At 45.5% G+C, this 17,016-nt stretch overlaps 1 protein-coding gene across 2 annotated transcripts in view; it reads right to left on the bottom strand.

Annotated features, from left to right (window-relative positions):
• rec114 (REC114 meiotic recombination protein) overlaps nucleotides 1–9,574 on the bottom strand; it is a 45,895-nt gene extending 36,321 nt beyond the window's left edge. The window contains exons 1-3 of one of the 2 annotated variants that reach the window (XM_087982219.1): nucleotides 9,389–9,507; nucleotides 6,553–6,672; nucleotides 2,362–2,454 (exon numbers count right to left, since the gene is read on the bottom strand). In XM_087982219.1, the coding sequence (XP_087838345.1) occupies nucleotides 2,362–2,454; nucleotides 6,553–6,558 (99 nt within the window). In that variant the 5' untranslated portion in view covers nucleotides 6,559–6,672; nucleotides 9,389–9,507. Of the gene's footprint in view, nucleotides 1–2,361; nucleotides 2,455–6,552; nucleotides 6,673–9,388 lie in introns of both variants that reach the window. The other variant, XM_043680204.2, reaches the window with a different exon arrangement.
• Between the last annotated feature and the right edge of the window lie 7,442 nt (nucleotides 9,575–17,016).

Raw genomic sequence — 17,016 nt, 5'->3', positions numbered from 1 at the left:
AGCAAGTTAAGCGTCTGCCAAAGTGACATGTTCAATCACGAGCGTCACCTATCAATGTAAATCTAGAATTGCCAAGTGACAGGATTCCTAAATGAGACAACCTGGAGAAGGTCGAAGAATGCAGTGCTAGAAAAGCACAGATCAGGCAGCATCCGAGGAGCAGGAAAGTCAACGTTTCGGGCATAACCCGCAGCTGATGAAGATCTCCAGCATCTGCAGCCCTCACTTTCTCCAACCTGGAGAAGGTACACATCACTTCAGCGTGTCACTGCATTAAGTATGAATTCAGTACAGTTAAAACCAGTTTGTGAAAAGTATTTAAATGTACGTTCTGCAAACATACCTGACTCCAACTTTGTTTAGATACAACTCCTGTCCAGTCTCTTCACAATGAAATCTCTAACACTGTGCACTGATACAAACATGCACAGAGCCTTCTCTTAAGCAGAATGGATGGAGATCTAATCAGCCAACAATCTTGCCATGTAAGCAAAGTTCTGCGTAGCTGCAATTCAAATTACCAGTCTTGTTCTGGGAGATATCACGTGCACTCTTTACATGGCACACCAGGAACATGTTATTCAGGTTCCTCTGGAAAATAGCATTCAGTTCCTCTGAACTTCTGTTCCCATGGAGGGTTAGTATCCCTACAGTGCAGAAAGAGGACATTCAATCCATCAAGTCTGCAGCGACCCTCTGAGAAAACATCCCACCTAGATCCAACCCCCATGGATAACCCATTTATCCTTCACAGCTCTGGACACGATGGGACAATTTAGCATGGCCAATCCAGCTAACCTGCACATTTTTGGGCTGTGGGAGGAAACCCACACTGATACAGGGAAATTATGCAAATGCCACACAGTTGCCAGAGGCTGAACTTGAACCAGTTTCTCGCAATGAGACAGCAATGCTAACCACCCAGCTGCCCATAAAAGCATGCCCTAACCTGTGCACAGACCAGCTCAGATAGGGCAGGTACTCCCCATTGGGGAACTGAACCTTGGTCTCCCGCGCAGCAGGTGGCTATACTAGCCACTACACTCACAAGGAGCTGCTGGCTGGAAATTCTCTTATTTTTAACGTAAAAGTCATCACCGTCCCAGGAGGGTTGTTCTTTCACTTTGGAGAGACGACACGCGATGAGTTTAACCTGGGGGTCACCTCAGGCAAGGAGCAAGGTTGAGAAAGCAGGATCCAGCTGTCTGTCACAGTGTGGCAAACCAGCCATTCAAGTAACTTAGGTTTAGGTGACTGACTAGACAGAGTTCTTCTACAATCAAACTAAACATTAGTTACATCTAGAAATACAATAACGTTATGTTTGTAAGGCAGCATGCTTTTATCTGCTCATGCTTACGTATATTTAAAATGGAAAACCAAACTATTTTGTCTGCAAGATTTTCTTTTTTTTTCATTTGTTAAACTTAATAAATCCAGTGTTCTTGGTTTTTGTTTTGCAATACACAAATGTCTATTTTCAAAATTTGGTATAGTTATTATTTTTATTTCTTCTCAATACAATGATTTATTTTCTCTTCCGTGTGAATTCCTGGCAGCAGTTTCTGCAATGAAGCCACAGGGAACCATTTGTACAATCTCACCCAAGCCAATCACTGGCTTGTGGAAATATTCTTTTTCTTTCGAGGCCCCATGTACTAAAACACCTCAAAGCAGATCCTTTCCTGTCACTTCCTAGGTCGGAAACAAACTACATAACAAAAAGAAGAAATAGGAAGAGTCGTAGGCCATTTGGCCCTTCAAGCCTGCCCTGTCATGCGACAAGATAAAGGCTGATCTGTCCCAGGTCTCAACCCTTCCCTTTATGCCAGCTCAACATAGCTGTCAACTTCCTGAGTTACAGGAGAGTACCTGGCATGTCTCAGCTGGACTGCACACAAGTTAGGACATGATTTTATGGGTGGCACAGCAGCTCAGTGGTTATGACTGTCACTTCACAATGCCAGGGATCTAGGTTTAATTCCAGCCTCAGGCGACTGTGTGTGTGGAGTTCGCACTTTTTACCTGTTTCCTCTGGGTGCTCCAGTTTCAAAATGGCTGTATTCACGAGTTATACTCTCAGACAGCACAGGGAAGGGAAAGTGTCACATTAAAGCAATCAAAACAACTTTGTCCTTGTGAATTCTCTCCAGCATGAGACAGACAGCTGGATGCACTTTTACGATCTTAAGGAGTTATTTCACATCCCCAACAACAAAAATTATCTCTGGGATCTGCAGCTCACTTCATTATCACTTCTCAAGCCAAAGGCATTAGGTGGGATTTTGACAACAAGGCTTCTGCACTTTGTAGAATACATCAAGGAGTGGAAAAACACCTCAAAACCATTCGGCCACTTACTAGTAGGGTTGTCCCACCTCGAGAGATTAGGAAATGACCTGACTGCACAATCGTTAGCAAAAGAAGGCCCTTTTCCGGATCAGACTCAAAAACCTACAAGGAAAAACAAAACTGGTTTGTGGCATCAACAGTTAACATTATCAAAGTTATTTTCGCAGCATTTAGCAATACACATCCTTTCAGGAGATTCATCAATGTGCCTGATTTATGTCGCACTTTTGAAACCATGAGCCAGATTGGAAATTTGTAAACCAACAAGCACTTACAGACTCCACAAATACTATAAGCACCGATCTGCTTCCTGCGATCTCACACCCCTTCACAATCCAGCCATCACATCCCACTCCAAAACATTCCATCTTATACCAGCCACATAAAGCAGACATAATCTCGCACCCCAGTGTCTGCTATTTCACAGTTCCTTCAGATGCCACTCATAATCTCACACTCCGCACATACCATCTGGCCTGATTAACATCATAAGAATCTTTTTTTTTGTGGTTGCTTACGTAAGCTGGGGAGGTTACCTTCTGCGCACTTTAACCTGGTGGAAGGCAAGCAGTTTAGGTAAAATGGACATACTATCCACAGCAGAAATCCAACATCAGTGCCTTAAAGTATATATTGGTTTTGTTTGTTCAAGGTGCCAATGTGAATTACATTTGAGGAAACAGGTGAAGATCTAGAGCTGGCAGGGTGAGGGCATTGCTGGAGATAGAAGATACTAAACTTAACAGTTTCACAAGAGAGAGCTCACACCCTGGTAACATGATGGAAGTAATTTATATAGATCACCATTCTATAGATTTCTAGCGTCAGAGAATACTCAAGACAAACAAAAACGCTGTTTCAAAGGGTGACTTTGACCACCAGACTGAATAAAAAACATTTTCGGAAAAGCTTTTGAGGGGATTACCTTTGAAGTTTAAAGCAAACAGAAACAGAATGCTCCAGAGCTTTGTCGAGAGTTAAAGTTTCAAGACGGAGCCAGAAAAAATTAGATGCACAACCACGGTGGCTCAGTGGTTAGCACTGATGTCTCACAGCACCAGCAGCCTGGGTTCGATTCCCGCCTTGGGCGACTGTGTGGAGTTTGCACATTCTCCCCGGGTCTGCGTGGGTTTCCTCCGGGTGCTCCAGTTTCCTCCCACAATCCAAAGATGTGCAAGTCAGGTGACTTGGCCATGCTAAGTTGCCCATAGTTATAGGTGCATTAGTCAGGGTAAATATAGGCTAGGGGAATGGGTCTGGGTGGGTTACTCTTTGGAGAGTCAGTGTGGACTTGTTGGGCCGAAGGGCCTGTTTCCCTACTGTAGAGAATCTAATCTATGTAACCAGCTTCAAGAACAGAAGCAGAGAAAGTATCAGGAGGGTAGCAGAAAGCAACAGGGGAAGACGTAATAGAGTGGAAGCTGGATAGATTAAACAACTCAAGATGATGAGTGGAGGGCAAAAGCAGATGGCAAGTGGACAAGTAAAGAAACACAAGTTAGATGATAAGAAACAGGAAGATGATGTAGGCCATTCAAATCCCATGAGCCTGTTCCGCCATTCAAAAGGATTCTGGCTAATCCAACACTCCTCATCTCTACTTCCCTAGCCTTCCCCCGTCACCCTTGATTCCACGACTGATCAAGAATCAACCTACTTTAGCCTTAAATAGACTGAAGGACTGCCTCCACAGCTCTCTGTGGCAAAAAGTTCCAAAGTTGCTCAACCCTCAGAAAAAGTTCTTCCTCATCTCAGTGTTAAATTGGAGCCTCTTAACTCTGAGACTGTGCCCTCGCGTCCTAGACTCTCCCACATGGGGAAACATCCTCTTAAGCCCAGGGTTTAGGAGGTAAAATTTGGAAAAGAATCACCATCAAATTCTTTCTAAAAGAGAAAGACAAAAAAAAAAGGAACCTTTCCTTCTGAAATCATTGAACTCCACATTTGAGTTCTCAGGAATATAAAGTGCTGAATCAAAAGAGAAAGTGCTGATGTTTGGTGTCGCACTTGCAAACTTACAAGCGTTCTGCAAAAAGACTACCTTTTCACCGTTTTGTCACAGAGTCTTTATAGTATGGAAAAAGGTCCTCAGCCCATCATATCCATACCAGTCATCAAGCATCCATCTATTATAAGCCCATTTCCCAGCACTTAGCCCATACCCTTGCATGTTGCGGCTTTCAATGCACTCATTTAAATACATGTTAAAATCTCTGGGAGCGGTTTTCCTCTGATGGTGATGGCTAGCACAAGGAGACAGCTTTAATTTGAGGGGTAATAGATATGGGACACATGTCAGAGATAGTTTCTTTACTCAGAAAGTAGTAGGGGCATGGAACACACTGCCTGCAACAGTAGACTTGCCAACTTTAAGGGCATTAAATGGTCATTGGATAAACATATGGATGATAATGGAATACTGTAGCATAGATAGGCTTACTGCACTGTAATGTTTTATGTTCATGTTCCTGCCTGTTGTGCCATGGGTAGTTTCCAGAGACCACTACCTTTGGGTGAAACAAAAACTTCCTCAAGTTCCCGATGAAACCTCCTGGGTTCCTTATAACCCTAATTACTGACCTCTCTACCAAGGCGAAATGTTTTGCCCTATCTTCGCTCCTTATGAGTTTGTATACCTCTATCAGGTTCTCCCCTCAGCCTTCTCTCCTATAAAAGAAGCAACCCTAGCCTATCTAGTCTCACTTCATAACGGAACTGCTCCAGCCCAGGCAATATCCTGGTGAATCTCCCCACGCATTCTCTAATGCTATCCCATTCTTCTTTCACATAGCAACAAGAATTGCATCTCGCTGTAACCTAACTAATGTTATATCCAGCTGCATCATAACCTTCTTGCTGTTGTATTCTATGCCTTGATTAATAAAAACAAAGTTTGTGAGAAGATTTGTAACTCGGGTGCTCGTTGTTGTGGTTCTGTTCGCCAAGCAGGGAATTTGTGTTGCAGACGTTTCGTCCCCTGTCTAGGTGACATCCTCAAGTGCTTGGGAGCCTCCTGTAAAGCGCTTCTGTGATGTTTTCTCCGGCATGTATAGTGGTTTGTCTCTGCTGCTTCCGGTTGTCAGTTCCAGCTGTCCGCTGCAGTGGCCGGTAAATTGGGTCCAGGTCAATGTGTTTGTTGATAGAATCTGTGGATGAGTGCCATGCCTCTAGGAATTCCCTGGCTGTTCTGTTTGGCTTGTCCTATAATAGTAGTGTTGTCCCAGTCGAACTCACGTTGCTCGTCCTCCGCATGTGTGGCTACTAAGGATAGCTGGTCTGTCGTTTCGTGGCTAGTTGGTGTTCATGGATATGGATTGTTAGCTGTCTTCCTGTTTCCCCTATGTAGTGTTTTGTGCAGTCCTTGCATGGGATTTTGTACACTATGTTGTTTTTGCTCATGCTGGGTATCGGGTCCTTTGTCCTGGTGAGTTGTTGTCTGAGAGTGGCTGTTGGTTTGTGTGCTGTTATGAGTCCTAGTGGTCACAGTAGTCTGGCTGTCAGTTCAGAAATGTTCTTGATGTATGGTAACATGGCTAGTCCTTTGGGTTGTGGCATGTCCTCATTCCGTTGTCTTAATAAAAACAAGTATCCCATATGCATTCTTTACCACTATCTACTTGTCCTGCTGCCTTCAAAGATCTAGGGACATACTTAACAAGGTCCTTCTGATCCTCTATACTTCCAAACTTCTACTATTCATCGTGTACTCCCTTGGCCTGATAGTCCTCACACGTCACAGAGTTAAACTTGCCACTGTTCAGTCCGTCTAAATCAGCTTTCCTCATAGTTATTTACCACATCGATTTTCATATTATCTGTGAACTTATTAATCATACCTCCTACATTTACGTCCAGATCGTTCATGTAGACTATAAGCAGCAAGGACCCAAATACAGAACCCTGTGGCAAGCCACTGGACACAGACTTCCAATTAAAAATAACACCTTTCAACCAAAGGTAGTGGTCTCTATGTTTCCTGCTCCTAAGCCAATTTGGAATCCAATTTGACAATTTGCCTGGGATACCATGGTCTCAGTTTCTTAACGGGCATCATCGACCCAGAAAATACTGTATCCACAACAGAAGATTAAACAGAAATCAATAGAAATCATCACTTCACTGGAAGAAGAGCTGTGAAATCTATTTTGATTGACACATCTGTCATTGGAAATTCAACGGAAGGTTTTGTTTGTTCATTACTGTCATTCTTTCTTTGTTTAATGCAGTGCTTTTGTTCAAATTCACATTGAAATTCAGACACCCAATCCAAATAGCGCACTTTGTGATCAAGAACAGGATAACAAGGAATATTATTGAGGGCTGAAAAATAAAATGGGGAATTAAGAATGAACAGATGAGCACACTTTTCCATATAGAAACAACACACCAGAAACTGAGTGACCAGTCAAGTACAACTTGTTGCCTCAGATCACATCCTCACTTATCACTTCCTTCCCCTCAAATAGTACAACCTGTTTATATCAGCACTCCTTCCTAAAATAAAACCAGAAAGAACTGGAGATGCTAGAAATCAGAAACAAAAATAGAAATTGCTCAAAACCTTCTGCAGGCCTGGCAGTATTGGTAGAGAGAATTCAGACTTAACATTTCAGGTCCAGTGACTCTTCTTCAAAACTGACAGTAGCTGGGACAGGATCCTAAACGTTAACTGTGATTTCTCTCCACAGATACTGCCAGACTGAATTTGTCCAGAAATTTTTGTTTTTGTTTCCGTACACAAGTTAGCTGACATGCATCCCCAATTCATTCTACATTTTCCAAACAATCCCTTCCATATTTCCCAAATGATACACATCCAAACCTTATGCCCCAGCTCAGAGTACACGACTCCGAACTCAACCCCCACCTTGCCCAGGGTGCGCACCACCCCCTCTCCCCGTAGCCAAGTCGCTCAGGGTGTGCACTAACCCACTCTCCCCTTATCCAATCGCTCAGGGTGCACACCACCCCCTCTCCCCTTACCCAATCGCTCAGGGTGCACACCACCCCCTATCCCCTTACCCAATTACTCAGGGTGCACATCACCCCCTCTCCCCTTACCCAATTACTCAGGGTGCACGCCACCCCCTCTCCCCTTACCCAATTACTCAGGGTGCACGCCACCCCCTCTCCCCTTACCCAATTACTCAGGGTGCACGCCACCCCCTCTCCCCTTACCCAATTACTCAGGGTGCACATCACCCCGTCTCCCCTTACCCAATCGCTCAGGGTGCACACCACCCCCTCTCCCCTTACCCAATCGCTCAGGGTGCACACCACCCCCTCTCCCCTTACCCAATTACTCAGGGTGTACACCACCCCCTCTCCCCTTACCCAATTACTCAGGGTGCGCACCACCCCCTCTCCCCTTACCCAATTGCTCAGGGTGTACACCACCCCCTCTCCCCTTACCCAATTACTCAGGGTGCGCACCACCCCCTCTCCCCTTACCCAATTGCTCAGGGTGCGCACCACCCCCTCTCCCCTTATCCAATCGCTCAGGGTGCGCACCACCCCCTCTCCCCTTATCCAATCGCTCAGGGTGCGCACCACCCCCTCTCCCCTTATCCAATCGCTCAGGGTGCGCGCCACCCCCTCTCCCCTTATCCAATCGCTCAGGGTGCGCACCACCCCCTCTCCCCTTACCCAATCGCTCAGGGTACACACCACCCCCTCTCCCCTTACCCAATCGCTCAGGGTACACACCACACCCTCTCCCCTTACCCAATCGCTCAGGGTACACACCACACCCTCTCCCCTTACCCAATCGCTCAGGGTACACACCACACCCTCTCCCCTTACCCAATCGCTCAGGGTACACACCACACCCTCTCCCCTTACCCAATCGCTCAGGGTACACACCACCCCCTCTCCCCTTACCCAATCGCTCAGGGTGCACACCACCCCCTCTCCCCTTACCCAATCGCTCAGGGTGCACACCACCCCCTCTCCCCTTACCCAATCGCTCAGGGTGCACACCACCCCCTCTCCCCTTACCCAATCGCTCAGGGTGCACACCACCCCCTCTCCCCTTACCCAATCGCTCAGGGTGCACACCACCCCCTCTCCCCTTACCCAATTACTCAGGGTGCACACCACCCTCTCTCCCCTTACCCAATTACTCAGGGTACACCACCCCCTCTCCCCTTACCCAATTACTCAGGGTACACCACCCCCCTCTCCCCTTACCCAATTACTCAGGGTACACACCACCCCCTCTCCCCTTACCCAATTACTCAGGGTACACCACCCCCTCTCCCCTTACCCAATTACTCAGGGTACACCACCCCCCTCTCCCCTTACCCAATTACTCAGGGTACACACCACCCCCTCTCCCCTTACCCAATTACTCAGGGTACACCACCCCCTCTCCCCTTACCCAATTACTCAGGGTACACCACCCCCTCTCCCCTTACCCAATTACTCAGGGTGCACATCACCCCCTCTCCCCTTACCCAATCGCTCAGGGTGCACACCACCCCCTCTCCCCTTACCCAATTACTCAGGGTGCACACCACCCCCTCTCCCCTTACCCAATTACTCAGGGTGCACACCACCCCCTCTCCCCTTACCCAATTACTCAGGGTACACCACACCCTCTCCCCTTACCCAATTACTCAGGGTACACATCACACCCTCTCCCCTTACCCAATTACTCAGGGTACACACCACACCCTCTCCCCTTACCCAATCGCTCAGGGTACACACCACACCCTCTCCCATTACCCAATCGCTCAGGGTACACACCACCCCCTCTCCCCTTACCCAATTACTCAGGGTGCACACCACCCCCTCTCCCCTTACCCAATTACTCAGGGTGCACACCACCCCCTCTCCCCTTACCCAATCGCTCAGGGTACACACCACACCCTCTCCCCTTACCCAATTACTCAGGGTGCACACCACCCCCTCTCCCCTTACCCAATTACTCAGGGTACACCACCCCCTCTCTCCTTACCCAATTACTCAGGGTACACACCACCCCACATTACCCTAGCCCCTCCCCGAAGGTCCATTCTCACCCTCCACCCCTCACCTCCCAGGTTTTCTGGCCTCCCCCGGGCGGCAGGAACCGCCCATACCGCTTCAGCGGCCACTGGGTGTGAGGCAGGTCCGCCTGAGGCTGGCTGTGGGCCGGCGGCTGCTCCCGCTCAAGCCCGGGGCCGCCTCCGCGACCACACTCGGATTCCAGCAGCTGCCCCGCGGGCCGAGCGGCCGCCATCACTGATGAAGATTGGTGGGTGGGGGGGGGGAGTGGAAACGATGTAAATCAACCAATCAACAGTGGCAGGTGACCCGCCAATCACACTGAAGAATCAACGGACCCCGACCAATTAGATTGCAGCTCGATTTCTATTGGTTTACTGAAAGGCGGGAATCACAGTGTCCAACTGCGACGGTGCACTTTAGACCAATCAGATTTAGAGGCGGGAAACGGGCTACCCAATGACCGTGCTGCCTTTTACTGCTGAAGGATTCCATTGTGTGATCTTCCTGGGCCATTCCTACAGTGTGGAATCAGGCCATTCGTCCCATTGAGTCCACACTGACCCTATGAAGATTATCCCCATCTCCCTACTTTATCCCTGTAACCTTGCATTCCCCATGGCTAATTCACCTAGCGTACATATCCCTGGACACTAAGGGCAACTTAGGAGAAAGTGAAGACTGCGGATGCTGGAGGTCAGAGTCAAGAGTATGGTGCTGGAAAAGCACAGCCGGTCAGACAGCATCCAAGGAGCAGTAGAGCAAGAATGAGGTCTGATGAAGGGCTTATGGCCAAAACATCAATTCTCCTGCACCTCGGATACTGCCTGACTGGCTGCACTTTTCCAGCACCACACTCTTCGACTGTGGGCAACTTAGCATGGCCAATCCAGCTAACCTTTGGACTATGGAAGGAAATTGGAGCACCCAGAGGATACCCACACCGACACAGGAAGAATGTTCAAACTCCACACAGTCACCCGAGGGTGGAATTGAAGCCAGGTCCTCAGCACTGTAAGGCAACAGTGTTAACCACTGATCCAACATTATGCCCTTATTCTTAGTAATGTGCACATTCTTCGTGAAGAGGGCTGTGCTTGGAGTTCTGAAGAATCAATGGACCCTGACCGATTACATTGCAGCTTGATTTCTATTGGTTTACTGAAAGTCGGAAATCACAGTATCAACAGCAAACCTCCTGGTCCTTTGCTCATTAAGGTCTTCCGCTCTTAAAACGGCAACTCAGCAAAGATAAGGCATGATCATAGTGAAAGGTGAAGCAGGCTCGAGGAACTGGCAACTGTATAGTCTACTCCTGATCCTATTTCTTATGTTCTTAATTGCAAGTAAGCTGTTGCTGAAGGTCACTTTCTCAGATCTCCAGAGAAAGAGTAATCCAGAATTAAGTTTTAGGCTAACCAGGATATCACAAACAAAAGTTTTTTTTAAATTGATTCATAGGATGAGGGAATTACTGGCCAGGCCATCATTTATTGTCCAAAGGGCAGTTAAAAGGCCACCACATTGGTTCTGGAGTCACATGTTGGCCAGACCAGGTAAGAATGGCTGTTTCTTTCCCTAAAGGGCTTTAATGAACCAGATGAGTTTTCCCTGACAATCATAATTACCCATAAACTCTTCATTCCAGGGATTTTTGAATTCAAATTTCATTATTTGCCAACATGGGATTTGAACCCAAGTCCCAGAACATTGCATTGGTCTCTGGATGAGGAATCCAATCATAATACCACTTGGCCAAACACTCAGCTGCACTGTCATTTTAGCAGGATGGATTATTCACAGAATAACAGCATTCTTAAGGTGCAGAAGGAAGCCGTTTGGCCCATCATGCCTGCATCAGCTGCTCAGACCAATTCGCCATAGACATTTCTCTCCATGAGACAATGACAATTGATTATATTGCTTCAGGGTCACTACTCCACGCCAAGCATAGACAAGTCATGGAGTCCAAGAGTCATAGTCATATAGCCATACTGCACAGAAGTAAACCCTTTAGAACACAGGATGTTACAGTGCAGTACAGGCCCTTCAGCCCTTGATGTTGCACCGCCCTGCGAAACCAATCTGAAGCCCATCTAACCTACACTATTCCGTTCTGGTCCATGTACCAATCCAATGACCAATTAAATGCCCGTAAAGCTGGTGAGTCTACAACTGTCGCAGGCAGTGCATTCCATACCCCGACTACTCTCTGAGTAAAGAAATGTCCTCTAACATCTGTCCTTTATCTATCACCCCTCAATGTAAAGTTATGTCCCCTCATGCTAGCCATCACCATCTGAGGAAAATGGTCCACCCAATCTAACCTTCTGATTATCTTATATGTTTCAACCTTCTTCTCTCTAATGAAAACAGCCTCAAGTCCCTCAACCCATGTAAGACCTTCCTTCCATGCCAAGCAACATCCCTGTAAATCTCCTCTAATCCTTTCCAAAGCTTCCACATCCTTCCTATTATGCGATGACCAGAACTGCACACAATAATCCAGTGCAGCTGAACCAGAGTTTTCTACAGCTGCAACATGACCTCATGGTTCCAAGATCCAATCCCTCTATTAATAAATGCTTACACACCGTATGTCTTCTTAACAGCCCTATCAACCTGGGTGGCAACTTTAAGGGATCTATGTACAAGGGCACCAAGATCTCTCTACTCATCTACACAACCAAAAATCTTACCATTCACCCAGTACTCTGCATTCCTGTTACTCCTTCCAAAGTGAATCACCTCACACTTTTCTGCATTAAACTCCATTTGCCACCTTTCAGTCCAGCTCTGCAACTTATCTGTGTCGCTCTGTAACCTACAGCATCCTTTGGCGCTATCCACTACTGACCTTAGTGTTGTCCGTAAATTTACTAAGCCATCCTTCTATGCCCTCACCCAGGTCGTTTATAAAAATGACAAACAGCAGTGGACCTGAAACAGATCCTTGCATTACACCACTAGTAACTGAACTCCAGGATAAACATTTCCCATCAACTACCACCCTCTGTTTTCTTTCAGCTAGCCAATTTCTGATCCAAACCGCTAAATCACCCTCAATCCCATGCCTCTGTATTTTGTGCAGTAGCCTACCATGGGGAACCTTATCAAATGCCTTGCTGAAATCCATATATACCACGTCAACCACTTTACCCTCATCCACCTGTTTGGTCACCTTCTTAAAGAACTCACTTAGGTTGGTGAGGCACGACCTACCCTTCCCAACATCGTGTTGACTATCCCTAATCAACTTATTCCTTTCTAGATGATTATAGATCCTATCTCTTATAACCTTTTCCTACACTTTACCCACATCGAAGTAAGGCTCAGTGGTCAATAATTATTAAAGTTGTCTCTACTCCCCTTCTTAAACAAGGGGACAACATTTGCTATCCTCCAGTCTTCTGGTACTATTCTTGGAGACACTGATGACATGAAGATCAAAGCCAAAGACTTGGCAATCTTTTCCCTGGCTTCCTAGAGAAACCGAGGATAAATCTCATCCAGCCCAGGGGATTTATCTATTTTCACACTTCGCAGAGTTTTGAACACCTCCTGCTTGTGAACCTCAATCCCATTTCGTCTAGTAGCCTGTTTCTCAGTATTCTCCTCAACAACATTGTCTTTTTCCAGTTTTTTTCATTGAGCACTTCCCGTTTCTCCTCTGATTCCACACACAACTTCCCACTGCTGTTTTTGATTGGCCCTGATATTAATCTAGTCATTTTATTATCCCTTATATACCTATAGAAAGCCTTCAGGTTTTCCCTGAACCTATCTATCAACAACCTCTCATGTCCCCTCCTCACTTGTCATAGCTCTCTCTTTAGGTCTTTCCTGGCTACCTTATAACTCACAATTGCCTTAACTGAGCCTTCACATCTTATCCTAATGTAAATCTTCTTCTTCCTCTTGACAAGAGATTCAACTTCCTTCATAAACCAAGGCTCCTGTGCTCGACAACTTCCTCCCTGCCTGACAGTTACATACTTAGCAGGGACACGCAGTAGCTGTTCCTTGAATAAACGCGGCACGGTGGCACAGTGGTTCTCACCGCGCCACAGACCTGGGTTCAATTCCTGCCTCAGGCAACTGTCTGCGTAGAGTTTACACATTCTCCTTGTGTCTGTGTGGGTGTGCTTTGGTTTCCTCCCAAAATCCAAAAATGTGCAGGCTAGGTGAATTGGCCATGTTAAATTGCCTGTAGTGTTAGGTGTAGGGGAATGGGTCTGGGTGGGTTGCTCTTCAGATGGTCGGTGTGGACTTGTTGGGCCGAAGGGCCTGTTTCCACACTGTAAGTAATCTAATTTCTATTGAGCCGTTTCCTTCCCCATCCTATGCATCCTAAATCTTGTCTAATCACATTGTAATTGTCTTTCCCCCAGCTGTAACTCTTGCCCTCAGGTGTATACCTATCCCTTTCCATTGCTAAAGTAAACAAAGTGAATTATGGTCACTATCAGCAAAATGCTCACCTACCTCCATATCTAATACCTGGCCAGGTTCATTTCCTAGTACCAGATCCAATGTGGCCTTGCCCCTTGGTTGGCCTATATACATACTGGACAAAAACTGACCCAACTAAAGTACTTGAACTATAGTATTCCCAGTCAATATTTGGGAAGTTGAAGGCCCCCATAACAACTACACTGTCATTCTTGCTCCTATCGAGAATCATCTTTGTTATCCTTTCCTCTATATCTCTGGAACTATTCAGACGCCTATAGAAAATTCCCAGCAGGGTGATCTCTCTTTTCCTGTTTCTAATCTCAGTCCATATTACCTCAGTTAATGAGTCCTCAAACATCCTTGTTGCAGCTGTCATACTGTCCTTGACTAACAATGCCACACCCCCATCTCTTTTACCATCTTCTCTGTTCTTACTGCAGCATCTAAATCCTGGAACATGCAAGAACCATTCCTGTCCCTGCTCTACCCATGTCTCTGAAATGGCCACAACATTGAAATCCCAGGTACCGACCCATGCTGCAAGTTCAAAGACCTTATTCTGGATTGTTGAAGAAAACTCTCAGACTCAGACCTTGCGAACTGATTAGTTTATTACATGATATGTCATGGGGAATTCTCCGTCCTAACTGTGGCTCGGTGTTATTCCAAAGTACATCAGGATACTACAGGATTATATAGAGAAAACAGCTAGGAGCTGACCGTTAATTACACAGTTTGGCATGCTTACAAGTTGGTACTAAATTAGAGGTCAGTCATTAAGTTCAAAACTAAAGCACTATTATGCATTCCACAAGTGGACAGATCAAGTGGTACCACCACCTGCTCTAGTTACACAGATTGCTAATACTAAGCAGAGATATCCCTAATTGACTGAATGACCATGAAGAGGCAATAACTCGAGGAGGAAGGGGGACGAATTGGAAAGTCTATGTCAACTTGACTGGTTCTACAGCCTGTGCTGATCATTCAGTAAAGGGAGGAGACACTATCTTGAGAAGGAAGATAAGGACAACCTTTCATATTACCTCATAGTAAGGAATGCATAGCCAGCAAAGTTCTGGCTGGGGACACAAAATGAAACTCTCAGCCGAATCAGGAAAATGGCTTCCAGACAAATAATGTTAACTTTTCCCCAATATGAATGTTCCTGGCATTGAACTAGACACACTTCAAACCAACATTTTGCTTGCCGGTGCCCTCATGCGACCCTGAAACCTTATTTCTGACATCCCTACTCTCAGCCTTCTCTATACTCAAACTACAATTTATATGCCATCCCCCTGCTGAATTAGTTTAAACCCACCTGAAGAGCATCAGCAAATATCCCCCCCCCCCCAGGATATTGGTACCCCTCTGGTTCAGGTGAAGACCATCCTATTTGTAGAGGTCCCACCTACCGCAAAGAAACCCCAATTATCCAGGAATCCAAAGCTTCCTCCCTACACCGTCCCTGTAGCCTCTCTCTCCCTATTCCTCACCTCACTAGCACATGGCATGGGCAACAAACCAGAGATAACAACTCTGTTTTTTCTAGCTCCAAGCTTCCACTCTAGCTCCCTGAAATTCTGCATTAAATCCCCATCTCTCTTCCTACCTATGTCATTACTGCCTATGTGGACCAAGACTTGGGGCTGCTCCCCCTCCCTCTTTGGTCCAACCAGTCCATGCCAAAATAATCTCTAACTAAACTAGTCACACCTGCCTGCTCCTGGCTCGTCTCCCTCCAAACCTTTCCAAATCATGTACTTATCAAAGTGTCATTTAAAGGTTATAGTTGTATCCAGATCCATCATTTCCTCAGGAACTTCATTCCACAAACAAACTACCCTCTGTGTAAACAATTTGCCCCTCATATCTTTTTATAAATCTCTCTCCTCTCACCCTAAAAAAACTCTTGAAATTCCCCATCCTAGATGAAAAGCACCTACCATTAACTCTATCTATACCCCTCATGATTTTATTAACATCAGTAAGGTCACCTCTCAGCCTCCTATGCTCCAGTGAAAAAGTCCAAGCTTATCCAGCCTTCCTTTATGACTCAAACCTTCCCTACCCGGCAGAATCATGGTAAATCTTTTCTGAGGCAGGTACCTCAGTCAGAATTGGAATGCTGTTGGTCTTTTTCTGAACCTTACACTAGTTGATTAGCTAAATGATTTAACCCATTTCCCCTTAGCAGGGTAATAGGCACAAAATATTGTGTAAGTTTAAATGCAAACTATGGTGAGTGTGAATCACAAATCTTTTGGCTATTTTCTAAGTCTTAGTATTACAAGCCAGCCATACCCACAAATATGCACATATTTCCAGGATGAAATACTCAACGTTTCAGCATTTCTGCTAATTATGCTCATTTGCAGACCATCATTGGAGTGTTACAAGTTAAGCTTATTTTGAGTACAAGCATCTCGATAGGCTCCTTTCAAAAACATATTCAAATTTCTTTCTTAAATTAGGCAAGCTGCTGGACTTCAAAAGGTTCAGTATAGGTTTTCTAAAAAAAAGTATTGCTAGTTATTTCAAATCAGCTTACTTTGATGGCATAGACTGACACTGTGATTAAAATTGCTTATTTTTTGTCATAAACTTGTGATAAATCTATTTGCAGATGTGTTAGTCAAACTGCATCACATTACTGCAACTAAATTTATAACAAGATATATTTTTAAAGCAATTAAAAAGATACACACAAGTGTGGTAAATGTTTGGTACTCTCTTCTATAATGGTAATGAACGCAGGATCTGTTGTTCATTTTAAATCTGAAATAATGAAATAAATGCACAGAGGCTTGCATCTCATCACTAAGTCACTCTTTATTTCAATGTACACAGTGCATGTACTCTGACCAGCCAGCCCAAATCCATCCTAGACTGAGAGGCTTTCTCAATCTCCTGTTTATTTTTTTTAATTCCTCCACACTACCGCCCAACTGCAGTAGTGCTTATATTTTCCCCAGCACCCATGTTGTATTTGTGCAGGTGTGTGACGCAGTGAAAGACACAAGGTGTACAAATCTTTATTCAATTTCCACCACCAGGAAGAAAGAAAACACCCAAGTGGCCAGTGACAAGCAGTGCCTTTCTCAGAGGGCAATGCTGTGTGATCAAACAGTGAAGGGGAGGGCAGGGATTAAATCAAAATAGAGTTGGAAGGGGAATCTTTTGTTTATTTATTTATTTTTCTTATTATTTTAAGTGGCC

Source organism: Chiloscyllium plagiosum, unplaced genomic scaffold, assembly GCF_037043375.1.
Source record: "Chiloscyllium plagiosum isolate Xiang-an unplaced genomic scaffold, Cpla_swu_hap1 HiC_scaffold_42, whole genome shotgun sequence".
Lineage (NCBI taxonomy): Eukaryota > Metazoa > Chordata > Chondrichthyes > Orectolobiformes > Hemiscylliidae > Chiloscyllium > Chiloscyllium plagiosum.
Note: the sequence above shows the minus strand (reverse complement) of the source record. Positions and strands in the feature narration are given on the sequence as shown.